The sequence below is a fragment of the Solanum dulcamara genome, chromosome 10 (assembly GCF_947179165.1).
Source record: "Solanum dulcamara chromosome 10, daSolDulc1.2, whole genome shotgun sequence".
Lineage (NCBI taxonomy): Eukaryota > Viridiplantae > Streptophyta > Magnoliopsida > Solanales > Solanaceae > Solanum > Solanum dulcamara.
The window spans coordinates 4,692,219-4,717,315 of record NC_077246.1 but is presented as its reverse complement, the minus strand read 5'-3'; the positions used below and the strand labels follow the sequence as shown (position 1 = coordinate 4,717,315).

General features: G+C 34.8%; 2 protein-coding genes across 4 annotated transcripts; one reads left to right on the top strand and one right to left on the bottom strand.

The window, feature by feature from the left end:
- The first annotated feature begins 692 nt into the window (after positions 1-692).
- On the top strand, positions 693-11,890 carry LOC129870432 (peroxisome biogenesis protein 22-like). Its single transcript, XM_055945225.1, has 8 exons — positions 693-973; positions 2,787-3,023; positions 3,107-3,154; positions 8,037-8,093; positions 8,179-8,280; positions 9,131-9,196; positions 10,752-10,853; positions 11,521-11,890. The coding sequence occupies exons 1-8, from the start codon at positions 881-883 to the stop codon at positions 11,623-11,625; spliced, it is 810 nt and encodes a 269-aa protein (XP_055801200.1). The 5' UTR covers positions 693-880; the 3' UTR covers positions 11,626-11,890.
- Positions 11,891-13,028: 1,138 nt separating this feature from the next.
- LOC129870077 (zinc finger CCCH domain-containing protein 13) lies at positions 13,029-24,559 on the bottom strand. 3 transcript variants are annotated; one of them, XM_055944660.1, is made up of 12 exons: positions 24,241-24,559; positions 20,489-20,707; positions 20,167-20,197; positions 19,427-19,562; positions 19,232-19,288; positions 17,764-17,861; positions 17,594-17,665; positions 17,250-17,458; positions 14,690-14,865; positions 14,232-14,327; positions 13,728-13,937; positions 13,029-13,372 (listed from the first exon to the last, which is right to left on the bottom strand). In XM_055944660.1, the coding sequence occupies exons 1-12, from the start codon at positions 24,365-24,367 to the stop codon at positions 13,313-13,315; spliced, it is 1,491 nt and encodes a 496-aa protein (XP_055800635.1). In that variant the 5' UTR covers positions 24,368-24,559; the 3' UTR covers positions 13,029-13,312. The 3 variants fall into 3 exon arrangements, with proteins under 3 accessions (XP_055800635.1, XP_055800636.1, XP_055800637.1); XM_055944661.1 differs by having other exon boundaries at positions 20,492-20,707; XM_055944662.1 differs by lacking the exon at positions 14,232-14,327.
- Positions 24,560-25,097: the final 538 nt, after the last annotated feature.

Here is a 25,097-nt window from a genome sequence, read left to right as displayed (position 1 = left end):
ATAATATAGAGTTTGGGCGTGCTAGATTGTGTTGAGAGCATAATTTATGTCGGGCTTTTATATAGTAATATAATTTTCTTTTATTTGGATTTCTTATGTGATAAATTTAAGAAAATTTAATTGTTTTGATTAGTATTAAGAGTAGTTATCATGATCAATGTTTAGACATTCTAAAGAGTAATTTACCTATAATAAAAAAGGGTAAAAATGAAAAGTAATGTCTAATTAATGTCTTAATTTTTTTTTTTAAGGGTGTGCAATATTCAGACAATTTACTTATTTTGAAATGGAGAGAGTATGAAAGTTTGGCCCAAGAAATAAATGAATTAAGAGGCAAAAACATACTTTCAAGTGTGTGAATTTCTTATATAAACTATCACCAAATGTTTATTGAAACACACGTGAACTATCAATTGTTCATTAATAATTCACATATAAAATTCAAATATACTTTAGATCTTCATTTTTCATATATAGTAGTATTACTTGAAGTTATCCAAAATAGTTAAAACTTATATGATCGCTTGTTTAGGAACAAGTAAGTTATTCTATTATATATATAAGATAACTTATTACATTATTAAGATATAAATAATAGGATAAATACTCTAAAAATTATCTAATACCTCTCGATAAAATAATCGTATATTATTATGCTTCACGCCAAACACTCCTTAAATGCTGGTCCTAAAATTGGCTAGCCATGAAAATAGATTTTCCTATCTTTCTCCGCTTATTGCTTCTTCTATCGAAGCTTCCTCTGCAAGATAAATTTCTTCTAGAAGATTCTGCAACAGCGGAGAGCTTTGATCAATCTTTCATCGGCTCCACACTGCCAACGAATCACTGAATTCTGTCAACTTTGAAGACTTCTCGGGTTATGGCTGATTCCTCCCAGGACGATTTCCTCCAGCTCGTCAAACGAATTGGGGCATTTCTTACCCTCAGGATTTCTAGTCTCTCCCAAACACTGGTTTTTTTCTCTATCTTTCTGTTTGGAATTTAATTTTGTCCCTTTTTGTGATTATATTGTTGTGTTATATAAAGAGATAATGGCAAAAAACAACATTTGAACCATCAATTTTAGAGTTCCAGATCTCAACTATCAATTGTTTGTTTTTCCTAACTGAAACATCACCTAGTTTGGTAGATGATGATGAACACATAGGAAAATGGAATTACTCATAATTGGCCTAACTCAGCATCGAGGTGAGGTGTGCATAAATACATGGATGGTGATAGTTGAGGTAGAAAAAGGGGAACATGGTAATATTTTAGTGGGAAAAGGGAACCGATGATATTTGGAATGTGAAACTCTCGAAAAGGTGATAGTTTTATGTGTTTTTTTTATCATTACCTCTTATATAAACAATGTTTGTGAGGATTCGGATAGTCCAAGTAGGGAAAGTGAACAACTCATAATTGGCCTACTCAGCTTCAACGTGTGTATAGTGTTTTAATACATGGATGGTGAAAGTTGAACTAGGAAAGGAGAACATGATAGTTCAGTAGGAAATGGGAGCAGTTGATAGTTGGGATGTGAAACTCATGAAAATGTGATAGTCAATGTGTGTTTTTGACCATTACTTCTTATATAAACAATGTTTGTGAGGATTCAGATAGTGTTACTGAATAATTTGATGATTAATCAGTGTTGTTAAAGGGTCGAGTACCGCATGCTTAAACATTGAAATTAGAACCAGTGCTTCAGTTTGTTTAGGTGATGGTTTTGCTGAACAAAAGTTGGTGGAATTGTACCTAAAAAATCCATTCAGGTTAGATATGATTAGCTATCAGTGGAAATATAAAAGAGAGGAGAATTAAGTACACATGAAATGGGCCAATTCGAAGGAATAATAGGTCAAGATCATGTGGTTCATTGAGAATTGGAGAGGGGAGAACGAGCAGATATGGAATGTTAAATTTTGATTGTTCCACTGGCTATATCTTGATAAGAGGCTGAACTAATGATTTAATAATTGTTAAGAAGTATTATGGGAATGGACTTTTTGCTGATTAGGAGTAAAATTTAGAATTTTAGTATAAGGAGACCAGTTACTAGTCTAAACTAGAAACTTTAAAGTTGCACATTTGCACTCCTATCAGAAGTTTAAAAAATGATTTTCGAACTTGCTTTGCATTGTTATTACTTCATATATTCCATTCCTTTGTAGTTTGTTTTAGCTCATTTGTCCATATAATTGTTTTTCCTTTTGTAGTTATTTTTATTGCATTACCTATATATATCTTTTTTCCCCTCATTACATTTCTTTACTAAAATCCACAGTTTATTTCTAGTTAATGCTTAAAATTCCTTCGAATACTAATGGATTTCAACACACTTAACTTTGACAACGTGATGGTAGTTTTTTTCCACGGTTCGGGTCGAATTTTCTGAAAATCGTCGACTTTGGCATGACCCAGTACGTTGCAAATAGTTTTAAGACAACTGCCCCATAGCCTGAGCAATATCAAAGTATAAAATTAGATGACCGCACAATGTAGAGTTTCAGGACTTCTTAAGTGTAACTGCCTGAATCTTTTCTTCCACTTGCAAAATTGAGGAAGGCAATGGACGGAGAATGAGCAATTCCACAACCAATAAACTGTCATATATCTAATTGCTTGCAGATATAATCTTTCTATCATACAGGAAGTAGTGTTACAATAGCTCTTTTTTTAAAAAAAAATAAAATAAAATAAAAGTAATGGCATTCCAAAGAAAGATGTTTTAGATGTTGTGCTACTTTCTCTTAGATGGTAACAGCTATTTGTTGTAAATGCAGGATTTAAGATCTGCAGGAGCTATAGCCGGTCTTGCATTGGCAATAGTATTTACCTGGAGAATATTTAGATCACCTAGTGGACCGCAGAGGAGTCATCCTAAGCGACAAGCTGTTACTCCTGGTAGTTCTGGTGTAAGCAGTCATTTTAGTGAAAATATACCAACTTCAGAAGTTAGCCTCCCTTCAGAGGATTCAAATACACAAAATGTCATTGATGAGTTCTTTCAGCCCGTAAAGGTAGAAAAAGATTTTCATTTGCCCCTTACCCCTTTATCCATATATAATTGGTGGATTAGTGACTTCTACTTATTGCTTTGCAGCCAACTCTCGGGCAAATAATTAGGCAAAGACTGAGTGAGGGGAGGAAGGTATCTCTTAATGCTACTGTTGTTGCTATTTATATAACGTACACTTCTCCCCCATCTCCAAGGCCTTGTGGGTGCCAAGTACATATCTGATGTTCAACATACATTTATTAATCTAAGAATAATTTGAGATCATGGGCTGCCTGAATTTGTTCCTTTAAAATAAAAAGTTCCCGTTCTTTTTAGGTGTTTTGTCAATGAATTTATTTATTCTTCAAAATATGCAAAAAAATAAAATAAAATTGGTGTTTATGAAGGTATTTTTCAGCTTTATTTGCAAAAAAATTCTTTTGCAATACTGCTTTTTGAAGTTGTGTGTCAATTGAAGAATGTTTTCAAGAAACTCTTCACGCAAAAAGAACCATTCACACACCTAATGTTTTCACAAACTTTTTCCAATTATTGTCCAAATGGATGTTTAAATTCTGGAGATAGTTCCTGGAATAGTTTTTGTGCAAATAGGTTAATTAGTTAAAGTGAATAGAAAGAGTTCAAATATGAAGGATTCATCAAAGATGAGGGATTAATGCAATGGAATCAACGAAGCAATGCACACAAGATTAACTATTATATTTTATTCCAATACCATTGGCCACTTAGACTTGAGCCCACCACTTTGCTTTCAGTATATTTACTCAATGGTGAGTGAGCATGAAAATGATGAGTGACCTTTTAATAAATTTAATCCCTCAGTAGATGTATATAGACATATATTACATAGGAATATCTTGAACATTATCTAATTTAGTCTTAAAATAGATCTCCTAGATAGGTACTTAAATTTACCTAAAACTAGATTACAATTCTTCGTCTTTGCCATACTTCTTTGGTATTCGGTGCAACTTCACGGGAATAGATCATTATCAGATGCTATCAATTCATTCTTCAAAGAGTATATTGTCTTCGTATCTTTAGATGTTCATAAACTAGAGGGTTAAGATGAGTCTTTCCCAGTTCCCACTTAATAGCATTGGCGGTATGATTTCTACTAACCGCTATTGTATTTTTGGATCTTTTTCTCTTATTGTAACAACTAGACATTTTCGGGACTATGCTTGCCCTTAAGTACATATGTTGACATCAAAGTTAATTTTGAGTTGTGTCATTTATTATAGTTTTCTTATTTTAACAATTTTACATACCGAAACTAGTAATTGTAGAATATATTCATATAATATATACATACATGCACTTGGGAGCATAACATACATCCGTATAATGTATGAAATTTAGATTAAATAAGTGGTTAGTGGGCCAAATTCATATTACATATGATGGTTTGTTTGGTAATTAGGTGACATTGGATGACAACTTAAAGGATATTTCGGTCTCACATCTCAAATGGCTTAGGGACTGGAAACAAACAAAATTGTGTTTTGTTCATTAAGGGAGAAATAGCAATATAGAGGGACCTTGGGGAGTCGTTAAGGGAGTCTAAGCTACTATCTGAATTGTATACTGTGGACATAACTAATTAAGGGATTTTAGGAGAAAAGTACACAAAGCACACTACTTTGTTTTCTCAGGAAACAACGAAAAGTTAAGAGGAGTCTTCTATATAATATACCCCGTGAAAGTAAAAAAAGAATGCTATTATATATTATAAATCGTGATTGCCGAATTGAAAGATTATATTAAAGACTCGTCTAAGTTTTTCGTTGTTTCCTGAGCTAACAAAGCAATTTTCTTTGTGTCTCTTTTCAAAAAAATTCTTCTAAACAGTGATGTCCATAGAAGATGATTCAAAAAGCTCTTCTTCCCCTATTTAATGCCTCCCCCAAAGATCCTCTGTATTGTTGTTTCTCTTAATTAAAAAAACACAATTTATATTTTCACTTCTTTAAGCCATTTAAAACACGAGCCATATTGTCATAAAAGACATGTATGAAGGACCAGTCATTAGAGTGAGAACAATAGAAGAAAACATAAAGGAATTTCCTATAACCATGAGTTTACACCAAGGATCCATATTGTGCTTGTGTACTTATTTACCCAAGTTATCAATGAGCAAACCAACACAATCAAAGGTGAGGTCCCATGGTCGTGGTGTATGTTATTTGCTGACGATGTTGTACTAATTGACAAAATCAATAAGGGTGTAAACCAAAATCTTGAACTATGGAGAAACACTGTCGGAAGTAAGGGTTTTAAGATAGGTAGAAGTGAAATTGAAGATATGCATTTCAAGTTTAGTCAACATATGAAATTAAGGTGAGATAAGATTAGATAGGATTGTGGTGCCTAAATACAAACAATTCAAATTTTAGGCTCATCATTCCAAGAGAATGAAATGATAGGTGAAGATGTTACACGTAATCTAAGTTGGATGATTGAAATGAAGAAGTGATAGAGGGATGTTATGTAATAAGAAAATGCTTACCAAAGTGAAAAGTAAGTTGTATAGAATATTTGTAAGGCCAACAATATTATATGAAAGTGAATGTTACATTCACTAGCTAAGTTACAGAGATGCGGATGCTAAGATGGATTTGCGGTCACACATGATTAGACAAGATTAGATAGGATTGCAGTAGCTAGAAGGTAATCAGAGAAGATGGTTTGAGATGTTTGTCATATTTCAATTCTAGATGTACCGGTCAATAGGTGTGAAATCATGGTGAGTGAATATAATTGTAGTGGAAGAGGACTTAAAATCATATGGGTAATAGTTCTCTCAAGAACTATAATCTCTTGGAATCGGTGCAGATTTAATAAAGATAGTGTGCAATGGAAAACCAAATTTATATAGGCAAATACCAATTAGTTGGGAATATATATTAATCACGCTAATATATTTACCTTAGTTCCTATGCTTTCGAAGAGTTTTTTAGTCCTACTAGAGATTCTTATGTCAATAGAATAAAAAATAGGAGAACTTTACTTTTCATTTTATTTTTTATTTTGTATAATGTTCCTTTTTAGTATGCTTTGTCATGCTTTCTTTTTAGCATTTTGTTGTAATGTTTTTACTTGAGCCAATGGTCTATCAGAAACACTTCTCTATCTCACAAGGTAGGGGTAAGGCCTGCGTACACACTATCCTTCCCAGACCCTACTTTTGGGACTACACTGGGTATATATGGTGGTTGTTGTATAATGTTGGCCTGAGATGAAATTAAATGGCGAATATGGTCAATGAGGATTCATACCGTGAACTCCACCTTGGTAGGGATTAAGGTGTAGTAGTTGTTGTATGCATTATATACATTCAAGTGATGCTCCCAAGGGTGTGTGTATATTTATACATGAATTGTTAAAAAGAAAGCTGTAATTGAGTAAATTACTCAAAAGTTCAATTTAATGTCTATGTAATCCCAGAAATGACAGGTTGTTACACTTGTAATCTATTTATGATCCCCTATAATTCAACTTACTCTCACTCTTTCACTATGAAATTCATAGTTTGAAAAATATGGTAGAGGACAAGGACATGTGGACTGTGGAGTATCTTTTCTTATTCCACCCTTTTGCATCACCGTAAATGAGCACAATGTGTCTCCCCTTTCCATCTATAGTCAAGATAAGAGAGTAGTACACATCTTTTTCTTGACACAGGATCATTGCTTTTTGGTCCAATTAATGTCTTAGCTTCCTAAGAATAAATCAGTAGCCATTTAGTTTATTGAATAAAGGGGGTTTCTTTCTGTCAATTTTTTTGCGTGTGAAGTATAGTTTGGAAGGTTGAACAGATTGGAATGAATTAATTGGAGGCATAACTTCATGCTCCGTGTCATTTATGTGAAGTTATGGATCCGGACTGGGCTAAGCTTGAATATCTAATTACGGATTAGAAGCGAAAATACCATAGAAAAGAAAGGATAAACAATCAAAACCCAATAAGTCCTGCTGCGGCCAAGCCGTGGGACCCTAAGTTTAAGAAACTAAATAAGATTTTTGATATGTAAGCCAAATATATGGAAAGTACTAGAACTATTATTGTTTTGATAACTGATTGCGAGAGTTCCACATGTCTTTTTAGTTTAATTCTCATTGTAAAAGAATGAACTTTTATATCAAGTGGGTCCAATAAGACATTCATTACGGGTAAGACGGCAATGTTAAGATCAAATAGTTTTTTATGTCGTTCTTTCTTGGATAGACTAGAAAGAAAAGCTTATCACACAAATAGGCCAGAGGTTGTAGTAGGTTAATAGAACTATATTTTTATTTTCACGTAGAAAGGAACCCTGCGATTATCACAGCCACACCTCAACCCCAAATTAGTTGGATTGATAGAAAACACCTCTATTTCAATTCGGCTTTATTCAGGTCCCATTTCATACCAACAACTATGCCTCACTTCTAAACTAGTTTGGTTGGCTATTTCTATATACATTTGTCTTTTTTAAAACTAATTAGAGTTTTTAAAATTAACTTTGTAAATTTTATGCTCATCACTGTAAGGTCATACGAGTCATTAACCAGAACAAAAGGGCCTGTGACAGCAACCAGACTTGTCAGCCACTAGATGCCATTGACCACACTGACTGACCTAATGTAAGTGTAACAATAATAAGACATCATGATCATATTATATAGATCCTTTGCTGTTATTGCATTTTGTTCTTAACTAAGTCTGTGTTGAAGCATACCCTAGCATGCACAATTTGCACTTCTAAGGGGGGGGGGGGTAGCCTTATGGGAACCTAGTTAGGATATAATGAAGTAATTTACTGATTGCAACATCAAAAATAATTGAGAGCGTGATGGTTGTCTCTACCTCAATTTAAGAAAGAATGTGCTACTCGACCAAATCTTATCTGTTCAAGCTTTTGCATTCTGGTATCACTTTCCTGCTGTTTAGTGGTGGTAGAGACTGTTAATTTTTATTTTGTCACAGTAGCACAAATAACTTGGACAATCTGCATATTATTTCACTTTACAGGTAACATGTCGGTTGCTTGGCGTGATCCTTGAGGAAACGAGCCCAGAGGAACTACAGGTTAATATTGTGCATCAATTTTTTTCTGTTGATTGTGCATCTATTTTCAACATGCAGTGACAATGTTAATACTTATCCTTTGCAGAAACAAGCTACTGTCCGGTCTTCCGTGCTTGAAGTGTTGCTCGAAATCACCAAATTTTGTGACCTTTATCTCATGGAGAGAGTACTTGATGATGAAAGTGAAGTTAGTGCTCACTCTATTATATTCCATCTGTATGTTGATTAGTAGTTGCTAGAGATCCAATCTCTGTAAAAAAATTTAATCTTCATTGCCTGACTTAGCGAGGATAAATTTTTGGGGTGAGATGCCATTTGATGCCTCTTTCAAAATGAAAAGAAAAAGGCTGTCATTGTTGATTGGCTTTGTATACCAAATAAAATTGGCTCTCTGAACTGATCCCTAAATTTAAAATCTATAAAGATAAAAAGATGCATCTTTGATGCTGTCTTACCACCTAAGACTCTTAGGTGACTCTAAAAAACTAGTTGCCAATGTGTTGCTTTGGGCACCATTTATGCTTACTGATTTTCTGAGAATCACCTATAACGTCGACTCCCTTAACATACCCTTATAATCAAGTGTAATGCCAGCCCCTAGGTAATACACTATTCCCTCTCTGTTTTTTCTTTTATTGGGAAAATGATATCACATTAAATAATCGTCACAACGTTAACCAACATTCATCGTTTACTTGTTTAGTAGAAGATTTTCACTTACTAATCTGCATACTTTAACCAAATAGCTTCCTTTGGTAGTAAGTCGAACTAAAATGAGATTAGATGACCATGTTTGAGCTTCTTTTGGTTTTTTCCTTTCTGGATGTCTGGTCTTGTCTATTATTTCATGGCTTCTTGAAGTCGTCATATTCAGTGCATGATTCATTTCTTAGCACCCATTATCATAGTTACGGTGCATCTTTATGGTGGGCTGCAGTGTTGATCCACTCTCATTCAATTTTTATGAGTAATCTGCATGTGTATAAACACATTCTTTTTCTTGCATACATATTCTTGAAATGTACGAATATTTGCAGAAAAAGGTCCTACTGGCTTTAGAAGATGCTGGAGTGTTTACATCTGGTGGCATGGTCAAAGACAAGGTAACAACTAATCATTGTTCATTTGCCAATAGAAGTTGAAATCCGTTTATGATACTTTCATGGAGTTCTTATTATTATGTTTGTTTTACAATGGGTGATTTCTGCAAATTTAAATCTCAACCGTGCACCTGTGAATACTTTTCCTTTGTCTGCATATTGGTATCCTCGTCCTGGAAAATTCGAGATGATTTATTCTTCCAACTGTTATGCAATTCTGGATGCATAATCTTTATCTTGTAACATAAGCTAATGTCCTCTGTACTGGAAAAAGGATATATTGATTTCCTTTTAATTGTAGTACAAAAGCCTCCCCTGAGGTTTTGGTTTGTAAAAATATATGTTCCTTGTGGTTTTCTAGTACTATGTTAATGTCCCAGTTCCTTCTTTAAAATTGTATAGCAAAACTATATAGGTGGACAAGTTTAACCCATATACTTTAATTTTGTTCTTTTGTGTAGAAAAATGACATTCTCATATTTTGTTGGGCCAATGGGCCATGAATATAATCTTACTATCCTCTTTGCAATTTATTCCTTTATGCTCTTACACACTTAAAAGCTTAGGCCAAATACATTGATGGACCCTAAAACTGTCACATTTTTTCCATTTTGGTACCTCATCGTCATAAACTATTGAAAACTTAATGCTTCCAAAAGTGTGGCTATTAGACACAAATTTTACAGATCCACACCAACAACAAATGTGTGACTCACTCTCTTTTGATCCTGTGACGTGGCAAATCAAACCTCTAATGGCAAATCAAACTTCTAAAAGAATGCATATCTGCAAAAACAAAAAGGAACAATTTGCCCCCAAAAAAAAGGAATTTGTCGCCTTAGCCAACCTTCATCTTCTTCACTGGCTGACGTCCTCTCTCATCATCTGTAACACCATCCATCACCTCTCTACACCATTACACCACCTTTAGACTACTAGATTTTCATTTATCTCCACCATGGCTCCACCAAAAACAGCCAGCAGATGCAACAATAAACAATTCACCAGCATCACCCTCCGGACCATCTTCACAGCTGGAAATTGTATCACTCTCTTTCCTTGCAAGGTAGATATACACAGCTTCCACCCCCACCCCACCCAAAATCTCTCTGAGAGTTCTTGAAGAAGCTTTTGTCATTCCCAAAGATTGAGGTTCTTCATTCAAAGCTCCGGTCTATTACTCACGTTATACTCTATTGGTCGACTTTGTTCATAATTTAGTTAGGGGCTCTCTTTCTAGGTAAGGTCTTACATAAAAGCAGAGAATAGACAATCAAATGTCTCTGAAGAGTCATCAGCAAATGTCATTGTTTTTGATTATGTAGGGAGTAACATAATGATTGGTTACCATCTATAGAGAGCGTAGATTTGTCCCAGCAAAATGTGAATTGAGTAGTATAAAAATGATTTAGTCTTCCAGCTGTCATAGTTTGAATGTTTGATATAAGATGCAACAGTTTAATTGATGGCTCAGCAGTTAGCTGCCATTTTAACCTTTACTATTTTCTAATGGTCCTCTTTCTTGTACAACTGTGTTACTGATTTGATTGCTATACAGGTTCTCTTTTGTAGCATTGAGAATGGGCGAACATCATTTGTCCGACAACTGGAACCTGATTGGCACATTGATACAAATGCGGAAATCGTTTTCCAATTAGCGGTACTCCTTGTTTACTTTGACTGTTAGCATGAGTGTCCCATGATCTTATTTTTTTCTCTATTTCAGAAAACAAACTAATTCATGAAGAAAAGTAGAAGTATCATTAAACAAGAATCCATCCGTTTATCTACCATGCTTAGTTAGATCTCTTTCCCCAAGTAAACAACTTCAACCTCTGCTATATTACTAATGATTCTAAGCAGGTTGCCTATAAAATTTATGTTTTTTCTTCTTCTCGTATTAGGAAATTTGCAAGTTTAGCCCTGTGATTTCCTATCGTCGATGTGAATGTTTCTACAAACACATACAGTTACTTGTCTCTTGCCTGTTTATAACTCAACTTTTGACCTATAAGAGATTAGGATTTTCAGGTCATTGTTTTCTATGGGACTCGACCTGCTTTGAATTATTTTTTTCCTTGAGCCAAGGGTCTATCAGAAACAACCTCTCTACCGCCCAAGGTAGGGGTAAGGTCTACATACGCTCTACCCTCCATAGACTCCACTTGTGGGATTACACGGAGTATGTTGTTGTTTTCTACTAGACATTCCTTTAGGGTAATGATGAAAACGATAATGTTAAGTGTTCCTATAATTATTCAAGTGGCAGTGTGGCTATGCAGATTTTAGTGCTTTTCTTCTATTGATTTTTAATGTGTTGATTGCAGAGGTTTATCAAATATGAGCTACACATTACGCCTACCAAATCAGAAAGAACAGCTATGAATGTCTTCAGCTCAACGTCTTTGGAGCAGTTTTTTGGAACTGTTTAGATGCATATCCAGATGAGTTCTAACACATTTTGATTTGTTTTAGGTCTCACCTTTTGCCCTTCCTCTTCAACTTTGGCCTGTGAGAGTTCATATTTTTAACTCAATTACATCTTTTTCTGGTACCTGCAACTTCATAGTTTTGAGGTTCAAGAGAAACACACTTGTATATTACTCTGTTGTATTCAGAACAGATCACTTCATAATTTATATGGTTGCGCTGTTTTCTTGAGGAAAAAAAACAGTATTCAGAACCGAGACGGCTAAGTTCAAGTTTTGTCAGTTTTCCTAAATGAAAATCTATTCAACCACACACACATATGCCTAGGGAGTTAATGGGTGGGTTGGGCTAGATTTGGGCGAGCAAAATGAGTTAAAGAGTTGATAAGTGGGCGAGTCTGTGGTTATTTGGGTTTGGGCTAAAAAGTGGGTTATAATTCAAGGGAAAAGAACACTTGTACCCAAAAAGAAAAACTATTTTCAAGATTGTTCAACTATTGTTTGATACCATCGGAGTATATATATGTATAACATGCAGTGTTTTAGAGATTGTTCAATTATTGCTTGATACCATCAAAGTATATAGATACCATCAGAGTATATATATACTCTGATGATATCAAAGATGAAGAAGCAGTGGTTTAGTGAATAGAACAAGGGGGCAGTCGGGTAAATAATTTGGTTTGTGGGTCCAATCAGGATAAATAGTTTGGGTTGGGTTCAATTTGGGTAAATATTTTGCCTAATAGGTCCAATTTGTATAGTTTTTTCATGTTCAATTCGTCTAATTTTAACCAAGTGTTATTCCCTCCATTGCAATTTGTTTGTTCTACTTTCATTTTTAATTTATTTAAAAAAGTCTCTTTTTTTTCTTCTTAATTTCAATTTTTCACGTGACATGTTCAAGACCATAAGATTAAAGGACATTTTGATACATTTTACATATATTTAGTTTAAAATCACAAAATTTATATGATTTAATTTAAACTACATATTAATCGAATTTTTAGATGGTCTGACCTAACAAATGGGCATAAACTTGGACGGATTGAACAAGTCGTGTTTTTACATGAGCTAATTTTATCACGTCTAGGTATACCTAATAGTTGGTTGTGAAGCAATGCTGGATCAATTTCACGAGATAATCACAAATACTTCCTATAATCATACTTGAAAGTGAATCAATCAAGTAATCATTTGGTAATCCATTATCCTTGATTGCATCTTAATGCGATTGGAAATCTAGAAGGCTCTATGTGCTAACTTTCATTCATTTCCCATAGTTAGCTATTCTTCAAGACTACTCTTAAGTTGTAGTTCAAGTATATTTCAATTTTGTCGATGCAATGTTATATGTACGTGGGTGGAAGGTTGTACATGTTTTCAGTATAAATTAAGCAAAACAATTAAGAAATAATAAATGATAATTATACAGGTAATGTATATTTATGTGCTGCTTTATAGACGAGCACACCTCAAATAGACTCAATACTACTAATTTGCTGTACAAAAAGAAAACTGGTAATCAAGCTTAAAGCACCATTCTCAGTTAATTTAGTTGATAACAATCTTTAGTATCCAAAAAAACTTGTATGGACCATAATTTCCAGCCCATTAGCTCTATTCCTCTACATATTCACCAGCAGCGTACGAAGTCACATCCTATAATGGCAACATATGGATCACTACGCTAAACAATATCCACCTCCAATGTCTCTTCATCACGTCCATCTGCATCATCAAGCTTATACTGCAAGATAACAAGGCAGGATCGTAGATATCAGATAAATTATGAATATAGATCAAGGACTCGGAGAAAGTCAAACGTTAAAGAGTAGAAAGAATGCTGCAGCTTTTGGCAAGAATCTGAGGACTAGAGTGTAGTCTGCCTGATTTTTTCTTCAGGTGGGGGGAAGTTCGTGAATGAATCTTCTCGGTTTTACCTTTCACACAGTTTTACTGATCACCCACTTGTAGTTTTGCAACCCAATGAAGAAGCAGCTAGAAACTGATGGTGTTGCACTAAAGTAGATTGCAAACAGAAAGAACTTACGGGCACATACATTTGCATGCTAGCTATGAGCTGGTTCAGTTATTGAACTAACCTGCAAACAAGCACCTCGAGGAAGAGGAGGAGGAGGTGGAAGAAAAGGAAACTCTGCGATACCAGAAGGAACTCCCTTCCCAGCTCTTCTTGTAGCATTCCCAGCTACTTCAAGCTTTTCCTCCATCTCACCAACTTCGACATCTTCATCCTTTGCATGAGCGGCCATGCTGGTTGATGGCAAAACAACGGCAATATCAGAAGTTTTGGGCTGCAGAATTTGAAGAATGCATTTATCAGTTCTTCAACAGCAAGCATAAGAAATAAAATGCTCTAAAGATGCAATATCCTTCATTTTTATTTGCAGCATGGAACTAAGAACAACTACCATCAGGCATAAACTGCAAGACAACTTTCATTTTTCAATCTAGAAAACACCAAAGGCAAAGGACATGCTGCTGCAAAATTAATAAAATAATACAATTGGACATGGTTGCATTCTTCCATATGAAAAATGATATTCAAATTTAGTCATGTGCATATTCAGGGGACTACTGATGCATACTCCAATTATTTGATAACCGAGAATCCCTGGAAGACCAGTGGCGGACGGTTCGAAACTCTGTGGACAATTGGCCCGACCATTATCCATTTGTTGAAGCTGTTACAGAGTGAGGTGCCAAAGGTAAAAAGAGTCGGAGAAACCAAATTCACAAGAGATTCCAAGAACTTTGATTTGCATTATAAAGTAGCATCTATCATTCACAAGAAATCTTCTCTTTTCTGACAAGTTCCCTCGTATTGTCACTTCATCTTACTTCCCATTAAGTCCACGTGTCCATTCCATATCATTTTGTTAATTTAATGTAAACCATGTCGAAAAGAGCACCAGAAAATTATCAGCATAAGAATGTAGTTGTATATTGTCCAAAACTCTTTTTAAGTGTCGGCACAGTTTTTCTTTTAACTTCTTCTGGTTGGGAGGAACAGTGGGGGCTATGAAGTTTAAAGTAAAAAGAGTACCTTGTTAGTGAAAGTCATGTCATTGGAAAAGTTTATCCCCTTCTTAGACTTCTCTTCACCCCCTACGGTCTTATACCCATTCTCCCAATTGAACTCTGCCTCGTCTTTCTTCTCATTACTCGGCTGAGTAGGATAAGAAATCCTCTGTGAAGCATTTCCTTTTGCTCTTGTTGAAGCTGTTATAGAGAGAGTTGCCAAAGGTAAAAAGAGTTAAGAGACATCAAATTCACAAGGGATTTCAAGAACTTCGATTTTCTAGATCTAATGTTCACTGGATATGTTGTTGAATGTTTCACAAGAAGGGAGCTTTAATGATATTATGAATCTAATTTTGTGCATACTGCAAATATACAGTGTGGCAAAATAAGGTATAGATGGAATAGAATACAGTAAACTCAAACATGAAAAGGTTAAGACACAAGTAGGAATGAGCGGATTGAAGAATTGATGTTCCATACCATCTAGATGAAACTCAAGCATTTATCACTGAAATCAAGGATCTTACTCTTTTTGTTTCACTTTCATAGTACTAATTTTCAAGTAAAAGAGCATCTCTTATTTAGAAATTAAAATGTCACTAAGGTCAGAAAATAAGGCTGCATTGCCGTCCATACTTCTAGAGTATAATCACCAATACAGAAAAATAAATAAGAAAGAGTATGATGGGATAATAGATATTGAATGGCTTCTAAGTCAAATGAGCAGTGAAAGGACTTTGATGTGAACCATCCTCATTTACATTTTTTCTACTTAAAATTTTACTACACACACGTAGCAGGCAGTTCAAGGCATGCGAATGTCCAAAAAAATGTGGGTTATTGCAATGAGCTATTAAGTTAAGGTGCCACTTTGCTATTCTAGCTCTCCTTGTGATTCCCTATTGATCCATGTATGCTCTATGAACCCCCTTTTCCAAAATGTCCTCAACATCATAGAATATATCCCTCAGAACAAACTAGGGGGAAAGGCGGAAAATTAAGTAACCCACAAGTCTATATGCTAATTGTCATATTTTCTTAGAGCTAATTAGTCTCCTATTCTCAGCTTTATATTTTGCATAGCTCAACTGCTTAATGCTGCAGACCTGCATGTCTTCCATCTCCTTTCCAGTCATGTTTGAGAAACAGAAACGACAGTTGCTAATCAAAGACATCCATAAAGATCAACATAAATTGGAGTTACATGTAACTCAATCACGTGGATTGTTTGTTCTATATACCTGTGCATCTGTCATTAGGATTCTATTTTGGATTAGTTGGACAAGATCTGATACAGTATATTCAATGATCTCTATTTTCTGATTTTCGTCTCTTTCTCCCTCCCCATCCCACCTTTTCTGTCTCTCCTACATCCTTTCCTCTTCTTGAAGTAGCAGGTCTATTTTTGGCTCACCAAAATAGTTTACCTCCATTGTCTGTCTAAGGTTAAAACAGAATTTCTGAAGATATAGTAGGAGTATATGTGAAAGAATTTGAGTTACACGTCCCCTCTAATACAGAATCAATACCCAAGAATCAAGATGTAGGGTACTTCATAGATAGAAGAGTCCTTAGAAAAATTCTATTCACTCAACTGTATACATCCCTATTCATGGACCATCACTGAAATGTATATTATTACTTATTTCCAAATTGCAGTAAATAAAACAATTGTCACTCAGAGACATGACAGAAACATCATGCTGCATCGGACCTACAATAATGAGACTTATCAGCAAACACAAAAAATTTCACTTCCATGTCATCTACATCATCCTTCAAATCTAATAGTCACATTACGCTTTTCAAGGATAAGTTGACCAATTTCAAAGTTAACCTGAACATAGATAATCCACTTCTGAAAACAAAATTTGAGATTTAGAAAATATTACACATGTTTTTTTCTTGGCTGAAAAGTATAAGAAGAATACTTAGAAGTTGGAATGTTCTTAGCGAGATTGAAATAATATTTTACTATCAGGAAGTAAGGAAGTGATGAACTTTTTGGGACAAAGAGCATTAACTACCATAGTTCTTGAACTCTTTATCAGTCTAAATACATAATTCTAATAGCCAAAATAATCATCAAAATAAGCAATGATGATTAGAAAATCACAGTGCTGAAGGAGAACTACAGTAACTTGTCCCCAAATACCATAATTGAAATTCATTTAAACTATCTATATACAACATCTAAGATATTTTTTTCTTAGATTCAAGTATTATTCACATCTATATAGAATGTCTTGAGTCAACTGACATCAGTTGAGTAAGGGGGAACTGAATTTGAAAGAGATGAGCAGGAAACAAGCACTTAATATGAAATTATTTCGGCCCAAGACTGCGACAGCCTCTTCGACTCTCTCTATATATAACGATAGAACAGGGCACTGAGACATACTCTGAAATCCTAGGTAGTTCTGTTCAGGAAAGAAAACCAATTACATAAAAAAGCAAGCACACCTAAAGCTGATGACAAATTAGAAAATTCAGCTTAAGTGCTCTAGATTGTGATAAGAAGCACCAGTACAGTTATTTTATATGAAAAGCTACACTCTTAAGACATAATAGTCATTTATTACCTTGATTTGAGGTTTCATCAGCTTCATGATGAATTCTCGGCCTTTTCTTGGTAGGTGAAGTATTCTTCTGCTGCTCATCCAATGAGCTAAAATGATTACCAGCCATCCCTCCATCACTAATGTTGATGGCAGAATCCTCTTCACTTGCACCAGTTCTGATGAAATCTGAGTTGAGTTTATTAGCGAGGTTTTGAAGCTGAGCTTCTGACCTACAATTGCACTATCTCCACTGAGTATTCATGGAAACCAAAAGTAACATAAATTGACCGACAATATTAGATGACAAGAATCTGGAGTGGATGGGGAGGAGGAAGTCAATAGAAGGAGTAATATCATTAAAATACCTCTTCAGTTCAGCTTCTAACCGTGAGTGATTATTATATGCTTCAATAAACTGCTTAGCCTTCGAAGTTATCCTGGGAGAAAAGTCAGGATTGGATGGACAGGACGTAAGGAAAAGGTATATGCAGACTCAAATTAAAAGATTTTGAAATGCGTTATAACAAATAGCAACCTTTTACGTTCCTCCCTTTCCTTGAAAAGTTCCATCTCTAGTTCCTGATTTTTTGAAGCTAGACTCTCTGCCTGACAAGTTGTCTCTTCAAGGTATATCTTCCAAGTTCCAACCAAAAAAGAGAAGTATTTGATGAATAAACTTGAAATGTTAGAGCAAGGAGCAAAAGAATGTGTTAAATAAAAAGGGAAGGACACAGAGAAAGGAAGTAGAATAGTCTGTTGAAGAAAGAAGAGAGTGGAATGAAGGCAAGTAAACGTTAATGAGAGCCTTTACATCTGCTAATAGCAAATTAATAAACAGATAGAAGAGGAAAGATTTCTCTAATAATTAACATCTATTTCACTGCTATAAGTTAGCACAGAAGATTAAAGTTTTGAGCTTCTAACTTAGGTCAGAAACTTCACTATTGCTGCGATCAAGGACCAGCAGCGACCAGAGAGGGTAGCTAATTTAAGAAGAAAAAACAATCCAAAAGTCAAAAGGGTTATTCTAGACTGTCAAGGTGTTCTTTGACAGCTTATACCCTTTTCTTTCCTTTTTAATATAGCCTATTCATCTATGAAGTGGGTTGAAAACCATGGTCTCACATCCATGGAGGCAAAACCACTAGGTGATTTCTTCATATATGTTCAAGCCTTGTTGGCCGAAGTTATCCGATAGTGCAAGTGCGAGGTAGCAGGTACCCCGTGGAATTAGTCGAGGTGCGTATAAGCTGGCCTAGACACCATGGTTGTTAAAAAAAGTGGCTAATATATGGCATAACAAGCAACTTTACTAATAACCCCTCTATTTGAAACCGGTATCACTGCCCGTCGCAACATAAGAGCTAAAATGTGCCCTATCTAGTGTTAATAGCTTCAGACTTTAAACAAGTGAAAAATACATGCCAAATATAGTGCTACCCCAAAACAAGACATAGACATACAAGTTCAGAACGGTAATCAGAGAAAGCAAGAAAGATTAGTTGTAAAAAAGACTAATACAACGAGACACATAGCTGTAGTCTATTGGACTTGTTTCCTCAAGAACGTCAAATCATACTGAACTTCTTACGGATTGAAGAGCCTTACTTCTCGTATAATAATTGACTTTTCATGAAATACCAGCATAGCCTGATAGTGATACATGGATTATTAAATCACCAATCTCATTATCTTTACTATACCTTTGTAATACACACGTGAAAAGGAAGAAAAAAATATTTATGCATGTACCAATACACACATGTGTACATGTTAGACACGTGTTCATATTCCAATCAGATTTGGTATGTAAATAAATAAAAGGATATATATAAATGCATATGATAACAAAATACCAAAGACATAACTGGAAGCACTTGCTTAAAAATATAAATAAAGTAGGAATTCAGTGGAAAGACATCTCTAAAATTATGCAAGAAGCGACCAATAAAAGAAAGTCTATTAAGCAGCAAACAACCAATTACAAGAAAAACAAAACCAACCTCCAGTTCTCGTTTTTCGTCATCCAACATATTGATTTCAGATTGCAACTGCCTAAGCTGTAACAAGAAGGATAGACAGAAATCACTACAATATAAATATACATAACGAGGATGTAAGAAAGAGTGGGCAAAAGGAAGGGCTGATGAACTCCGCAAGTCGCGAACTAGGATAACAAAGTTCTCCACTCCCTGTACCTGAAGGACATCTTTGGAATTGGAAGATAAATGTTTTTTCTCCTTCACATGGTTTCCTGTCCCATCTGACATGTTCAAACTTCCAGAGATATCACTTTGACCATCCGAATGATGTTTCATCCTGCGCTTTCTATCACTACAATATATAATTTTTCTGATATTAGTCAAACATTATGAATTTTTTGGACAGACATTAGTCAAACATTATGATTCCATACATAGCATCAGGTCAAGGTAAAAGGAAGATAAAATCATTAGATTAACCATCTGAAAGATAGCAAATTGTCTTTACCATGAAAAGCATACCAATTGTCCAATTCTAAAGGCGTTTAGAAATCTCAAGAAATAGGGAAGAGCCAATGAACCTCTTTGCTTGTAAATATTCTGCCTTAGGGAGCTGCTGAGTGATTTCTCCTAATTTAAATAAGAAAAACCTTAGGTCTCCTTACAGTGATCTCCTAATTACCACAAACGGAATATAGCATATGCTACAGGATAAAATTGTCTAACTGGCGACAGAATAAATTCCATCTTAAGTAGCAATTAAGGTTTACATATCTAACATAAATCGTAAGGAAATGGATTCAAGTTCAATCAGCTCACAACTAATTTCTAAGTGACCGGAAGTCGGTTCAAGGTTTCCATCTAAAGCCTGAGTATGTAATTTGTCAACAAAGACCTGTATATTATGTATCACTAAGTCCCAAAATGAAGTATACACAAGATATTGATAAATTTACCTCCTCTCAACAGACTCAGTAGGACTGTGCCCTGCAAAATAAATCAGAAGGAAATATTATATGAATGGAACAGAACCATGAAAGAAGGACGAGAAAGATAACCAGAGAATATATTAGCTCCTAATCTATGTGAACCAATGGCTACGTCTAGCCAACATATTCACAGGATCCCCTGACAGAAATAAGAACCTCCAGCAAGTATATTTCCATGGAATGAATACTCTTAATCACTTTAACTCATCCTTTCAGATGAGCAGGAGTAAATAGTCTATAAAAATCCGACAACAACAGCAAAGTGAAAGTGAAAGAAACAAGCTCTGACCACGGGATGCATGTCTCTCTCTTGCATCTCTATCAGCGGAGTATCTGCCCACAGGAGAATGCCCTCTATCAGAGGAGTATCTGCCCACTGGAGAATGCCCTCTACCAGACGAGTATCTGCCCACTGGAGAATGCCCTCTACCAGAAGAGTATCTGCCCACTGGAGAATGCTCTCTATCAAGCTTCTCTCTCAAGTCACGACCACGAAAATCTCGCCTTTCTGCAATGGGAAGACTATATTTTAAATTGAACTGGACCCAGTAGTTGATTCAACATATTGATCAAATTCACACCAACTAAATCATCAAAAATGAATAATAGAGCTAATCTTACCAATACATCAAACTAAAGAGAAACATAACAGTAAATATTTATACTGCCTTCTTGTGAGTTCCAAAAGAAGCCATAGAAACTACTGCTCTCATACAATGAACAGATATAGTATACCAGTTTTTTGAGCTTTTACCCAGAAGAGCTTCACATATCATAGAACCAACAGAAGTAGTAAACATCCTTGCATCTTGCTCAGTAAAAAAATTGCTACGGCACATAATCTGCTAGCAGCCATATCAAAAGGATATGGATTATCCAAGCCGCATGACAATATATAGGATAATAAACAGGCCTTCTTGGACAAAAATACCATCCAACAGGTTCCTTTGAAGATTCATTCAAACAGAAGTCACAAGAAGGAACACCGTATTCTCGAGGAATATATGAGTGAAGAAATTACTAGGGCACAGCATTGGTATGGTTCATCAAGCTGGCAGATGAGTAAATATACATATGGAAGAGACTATGTCCAGAGAAACATATTCTGATTCCTCATGTGCTGCTGCTTCAAGATGCAATATGATAAACCAAGATGCTGAGAAAAATACCGTAAGCAGCACAAAGATAAAGCAACCAGCAAATTCCTTTCTGATAAGAAATACTAAAACCTGTCAGTTGATAGGCATTTATTCACTGTCCAATAGAATAACCTAAAGTGTGAAATTTCTCCCTTCAACTCAGTAACATCACCAATTTGAGTACACAGATACAACACTTGGATCTCTTAAACTGAATTTTAACCAAAACACATAGCAGAGAAGTGCCAAAATGCTTCATAACAGTATAAAACAAAAGTTGCAAAAAAAAGCAGAACAAGGTAAAAATACGACATATATCCAATGAGAATTTATGATCAAGATATGGATAGGTTTCTGCTCCTTTGATAGTTGAGTAATGCATTTCCAATAATTTTCACTTTATCAGTTTTCTCTTGTCTCAATTTATTTGGAATGATTGACAAGCAAAATGGGAACTGACAAGAAAGGTAAGAAAAAATTCCTGATATCTGATGTACTTTTACAAACTATCTTGTTTCTCTAGAAAATATTTCTGATATCTGATGTACTTTTACAAACTATCTTGTTTCTCTTTCATTCCTTAAAGAAATTTTACAATCTACTACTCTAAAAAAGTTAAATTTAAGAAACAAACTCAAATAAAAAATGAAATGAAATGCAAGATGATACTTCTTCAACTCTTTACTCTTATATTGATGAACCAGACAGAACAATTAGTTAGAGGAAGCAATGATCTCAACAAACCAGCAAAGCTATGTTTGGCGTGACAAGCTTGAGAGTTTTTGACAAGCCTTTCCTTGGAAATAGTATGGAGAGCAGGAACTGAGGAACATACTTTGTAGGGGGAGGCGATCACAAGAAAATATCAATGAAAAGGGGGATAGGTGACTAGAAACACCACCCTACCTTAGGGATACGTAATATGGAAGAATATCTCGGAAGGATGGGAAGCTTACAGTGGCATTGTTACATCAAGGACTTGGAAGGGCAAGTGTTGGAAGTAGAGTTAGTTTTGGGGGCAACAGGTGGTGCGGAGAGAGCACGTTGCGGATTTCCTTCCCAACTTATATAAAATTTCAAGCCAGAAAGAAGAACATGCAACAGATTCTGAGGACACAACAAGGAGGAGTTCTGCAGGACATGATATTTAGAAGGAATTTATTAGGAAGTTGATGAATTCCAGGGACTGTGAAATGCTTCACAAAGAGAAGACAACACACACTAGACAGGATTGGGGTGAGGAGAGCTAGTGTTTGTTCATTAATGTCATACTACCACAAGTTTAGATAAGAGGAAAGTCTGGCTTTCCTCATACATTGATTTGGATTCTAAGGCACCAGAAAGTAGACAGATGTGCTTCTTCACTTGATTGGCAGCAAGGGAAAATTATTAGACAGATGACACCTTGACAAAGAGGAGGATTACATATGTAAATTGGTACTTTATCAGCAGATATGAAGGCAAAGATGTGGAGGAACATACTTAATCAGCAAATATCAACTTCAGCTCAAATATTTTTGAATCAGCTATCAAATAATCAAAAATAAAATAAAATTGAAAGATATAAACTCTTTGGTACTCTCTCCGTCCCAAATTAGTTTTCATGTTTCGCCTCTCTATAGTCACACTACGCGAACTTTGACCAACATTTATTTTTTCACCATACTAACATGACAAGAATTGCAACTTATGTAGTACTTTTCCTATCGATTTTGAATATCTAAATTTAAAATTTAAAATATTGAATTAAATCTAATCCAATTTGCTTGAAAGATTAGTCAAACTGACTCTCACAAAGCGAAACATAGACAACTAATTTGGGAACCTATGATACATTTTACTTGGCTCTTCTACTGAAAATATATTTTTTCAAGATAAATTTATCATTTTCCCCGATACTATCCTTTTTCCTTTTTATGCTTTTCCCACTACACCCAGGAGAAGATCAAAAGTGTTCTCAATTTCCCTCCCGCGTGACTCGAATTCTCAAAACTACCGGTTTATAGCGGAGGTGCTCAACCAGAGCAAGCCTCACTTGTCCTAATATTATCCTCAACTTCAAAGGATTGATTTAGAGAAATAAACCCTAATAAATACTTTCTTGAGGGAAGTGTCAAGTAAACATGACTGAGATTTCGTCCTACTTGTTCTAACTAGGGGTGTGCAAAAATCGAATCTAACCCAAAAAAAATTTATTGGGTTATTGGGTTGACAGATTTTTAATGGTTTTATAAAAACAATTACCGGGTTATCGATTTGATTTTGATTTTTTAATATTGGGTTATTTGGTAGATCGATAACCCATTAGGAGTATAGTAATATACTACTTTACCTCTACATAAATATTAAATATTAATATCAGTGACTTAATGGTTACTATCTCTGTCCTCTTTGCCCTTTATCACTGTAATTCACATTATCGTTCTAATCTTTTTATTTGTGTTGCACTTGTATATTTCTTTTCATGTTAGTTACTATTGTTTCTATTTTATGAGCATTATATAAAGTTATATTATTGTTCAGTCCAAATTATTGGAGAAATCATATGTTTGTTTTACGAGTATTTTCTTATTGATTAAACCGAAAATCAAATCATAAGGAGCAATACCAATAAACCAAAAATCCATAAGAAACATCTTAGTGATTTAGCATATTTAAAAATTGAAAACCAGTAAACCGATAATACATAAAACCGAATCGAACCAACTTAGGCACACCCCTAGTTCTAACCTTGACAAACAAAGTTAATTGGTACCGAGAAATTAGTAGAGCTGCGCAAAAATGGCCCCGGACACCACGGTCATCATTAGGAAAAAAAAAGAACATGGGCCAATTAAAACAAAAGAGAGGGAGCATATGGTAAATGTTAAACAAGTAATGATGGGGGAAGAAACAAAATTACCGCCACCGGAATCTGAGAAGCGACGGAGCTCGGCATTGCCATGAGCGAAAGAGCAAGTCTGACGATGACAACGACCTCTCTGATAAAGCATGCATAGTTTCGTTTTGTACAGCTTCCTTTCCACCATTTTCGATTTTGTATATAAAAACTGTTGGGATTGGGATTGGGATTGGTATTTGCAGCAGAGAAATACTCAGCTCACAAGAAAATGGATCGATAAAAACAAGGAAAATCGATAGTTCACAAAACCCTAGTTTTGGATACCAACACAACAGTTTGCGGATGGATATGGATACCTTCTGACAAAACTGATTTTTAAGTTACTACTATTTCCTTATCTCATCCTTTTTTAATGCTTTTTACTGAGTTGGAAACAGTCATCCTACTTTGGTATGCATATATTTTATCCTCCTACACCGCACGTTGTAGAATTTTGTTGAGTTATTATTGTTATTGTCGTAGTATTATTTTATTATAGAGTTTTATTTATTTATTTTCTATTTTCCATATCCATATTTAGGAGTGTTCACTGATCGATTTAGATCGGTTATCAATCAAAATCAAAATTAAATCAATTTAATTAATTTTAGAATTATTAAAATCAAAGAAAAGAAAAATAAAATATACCTTCGTCGGTTTGATTTGGTTATTATTGATTTCGATTTGGTTTAGCTTGGTTATTAATCAAACACAGAAAATTAAAAAACGATTCACTCAAAAGAAAAAAAAATCATTCAAAAAAAAATCTTCGTGTCATCTTGGATCTTATAATTCTTACAATAGAACTTTAATTATGTTTAACTTTCTATTTATATTGTTAGTTAATTCAATGTACTAAACAACATAAACTTACTGAA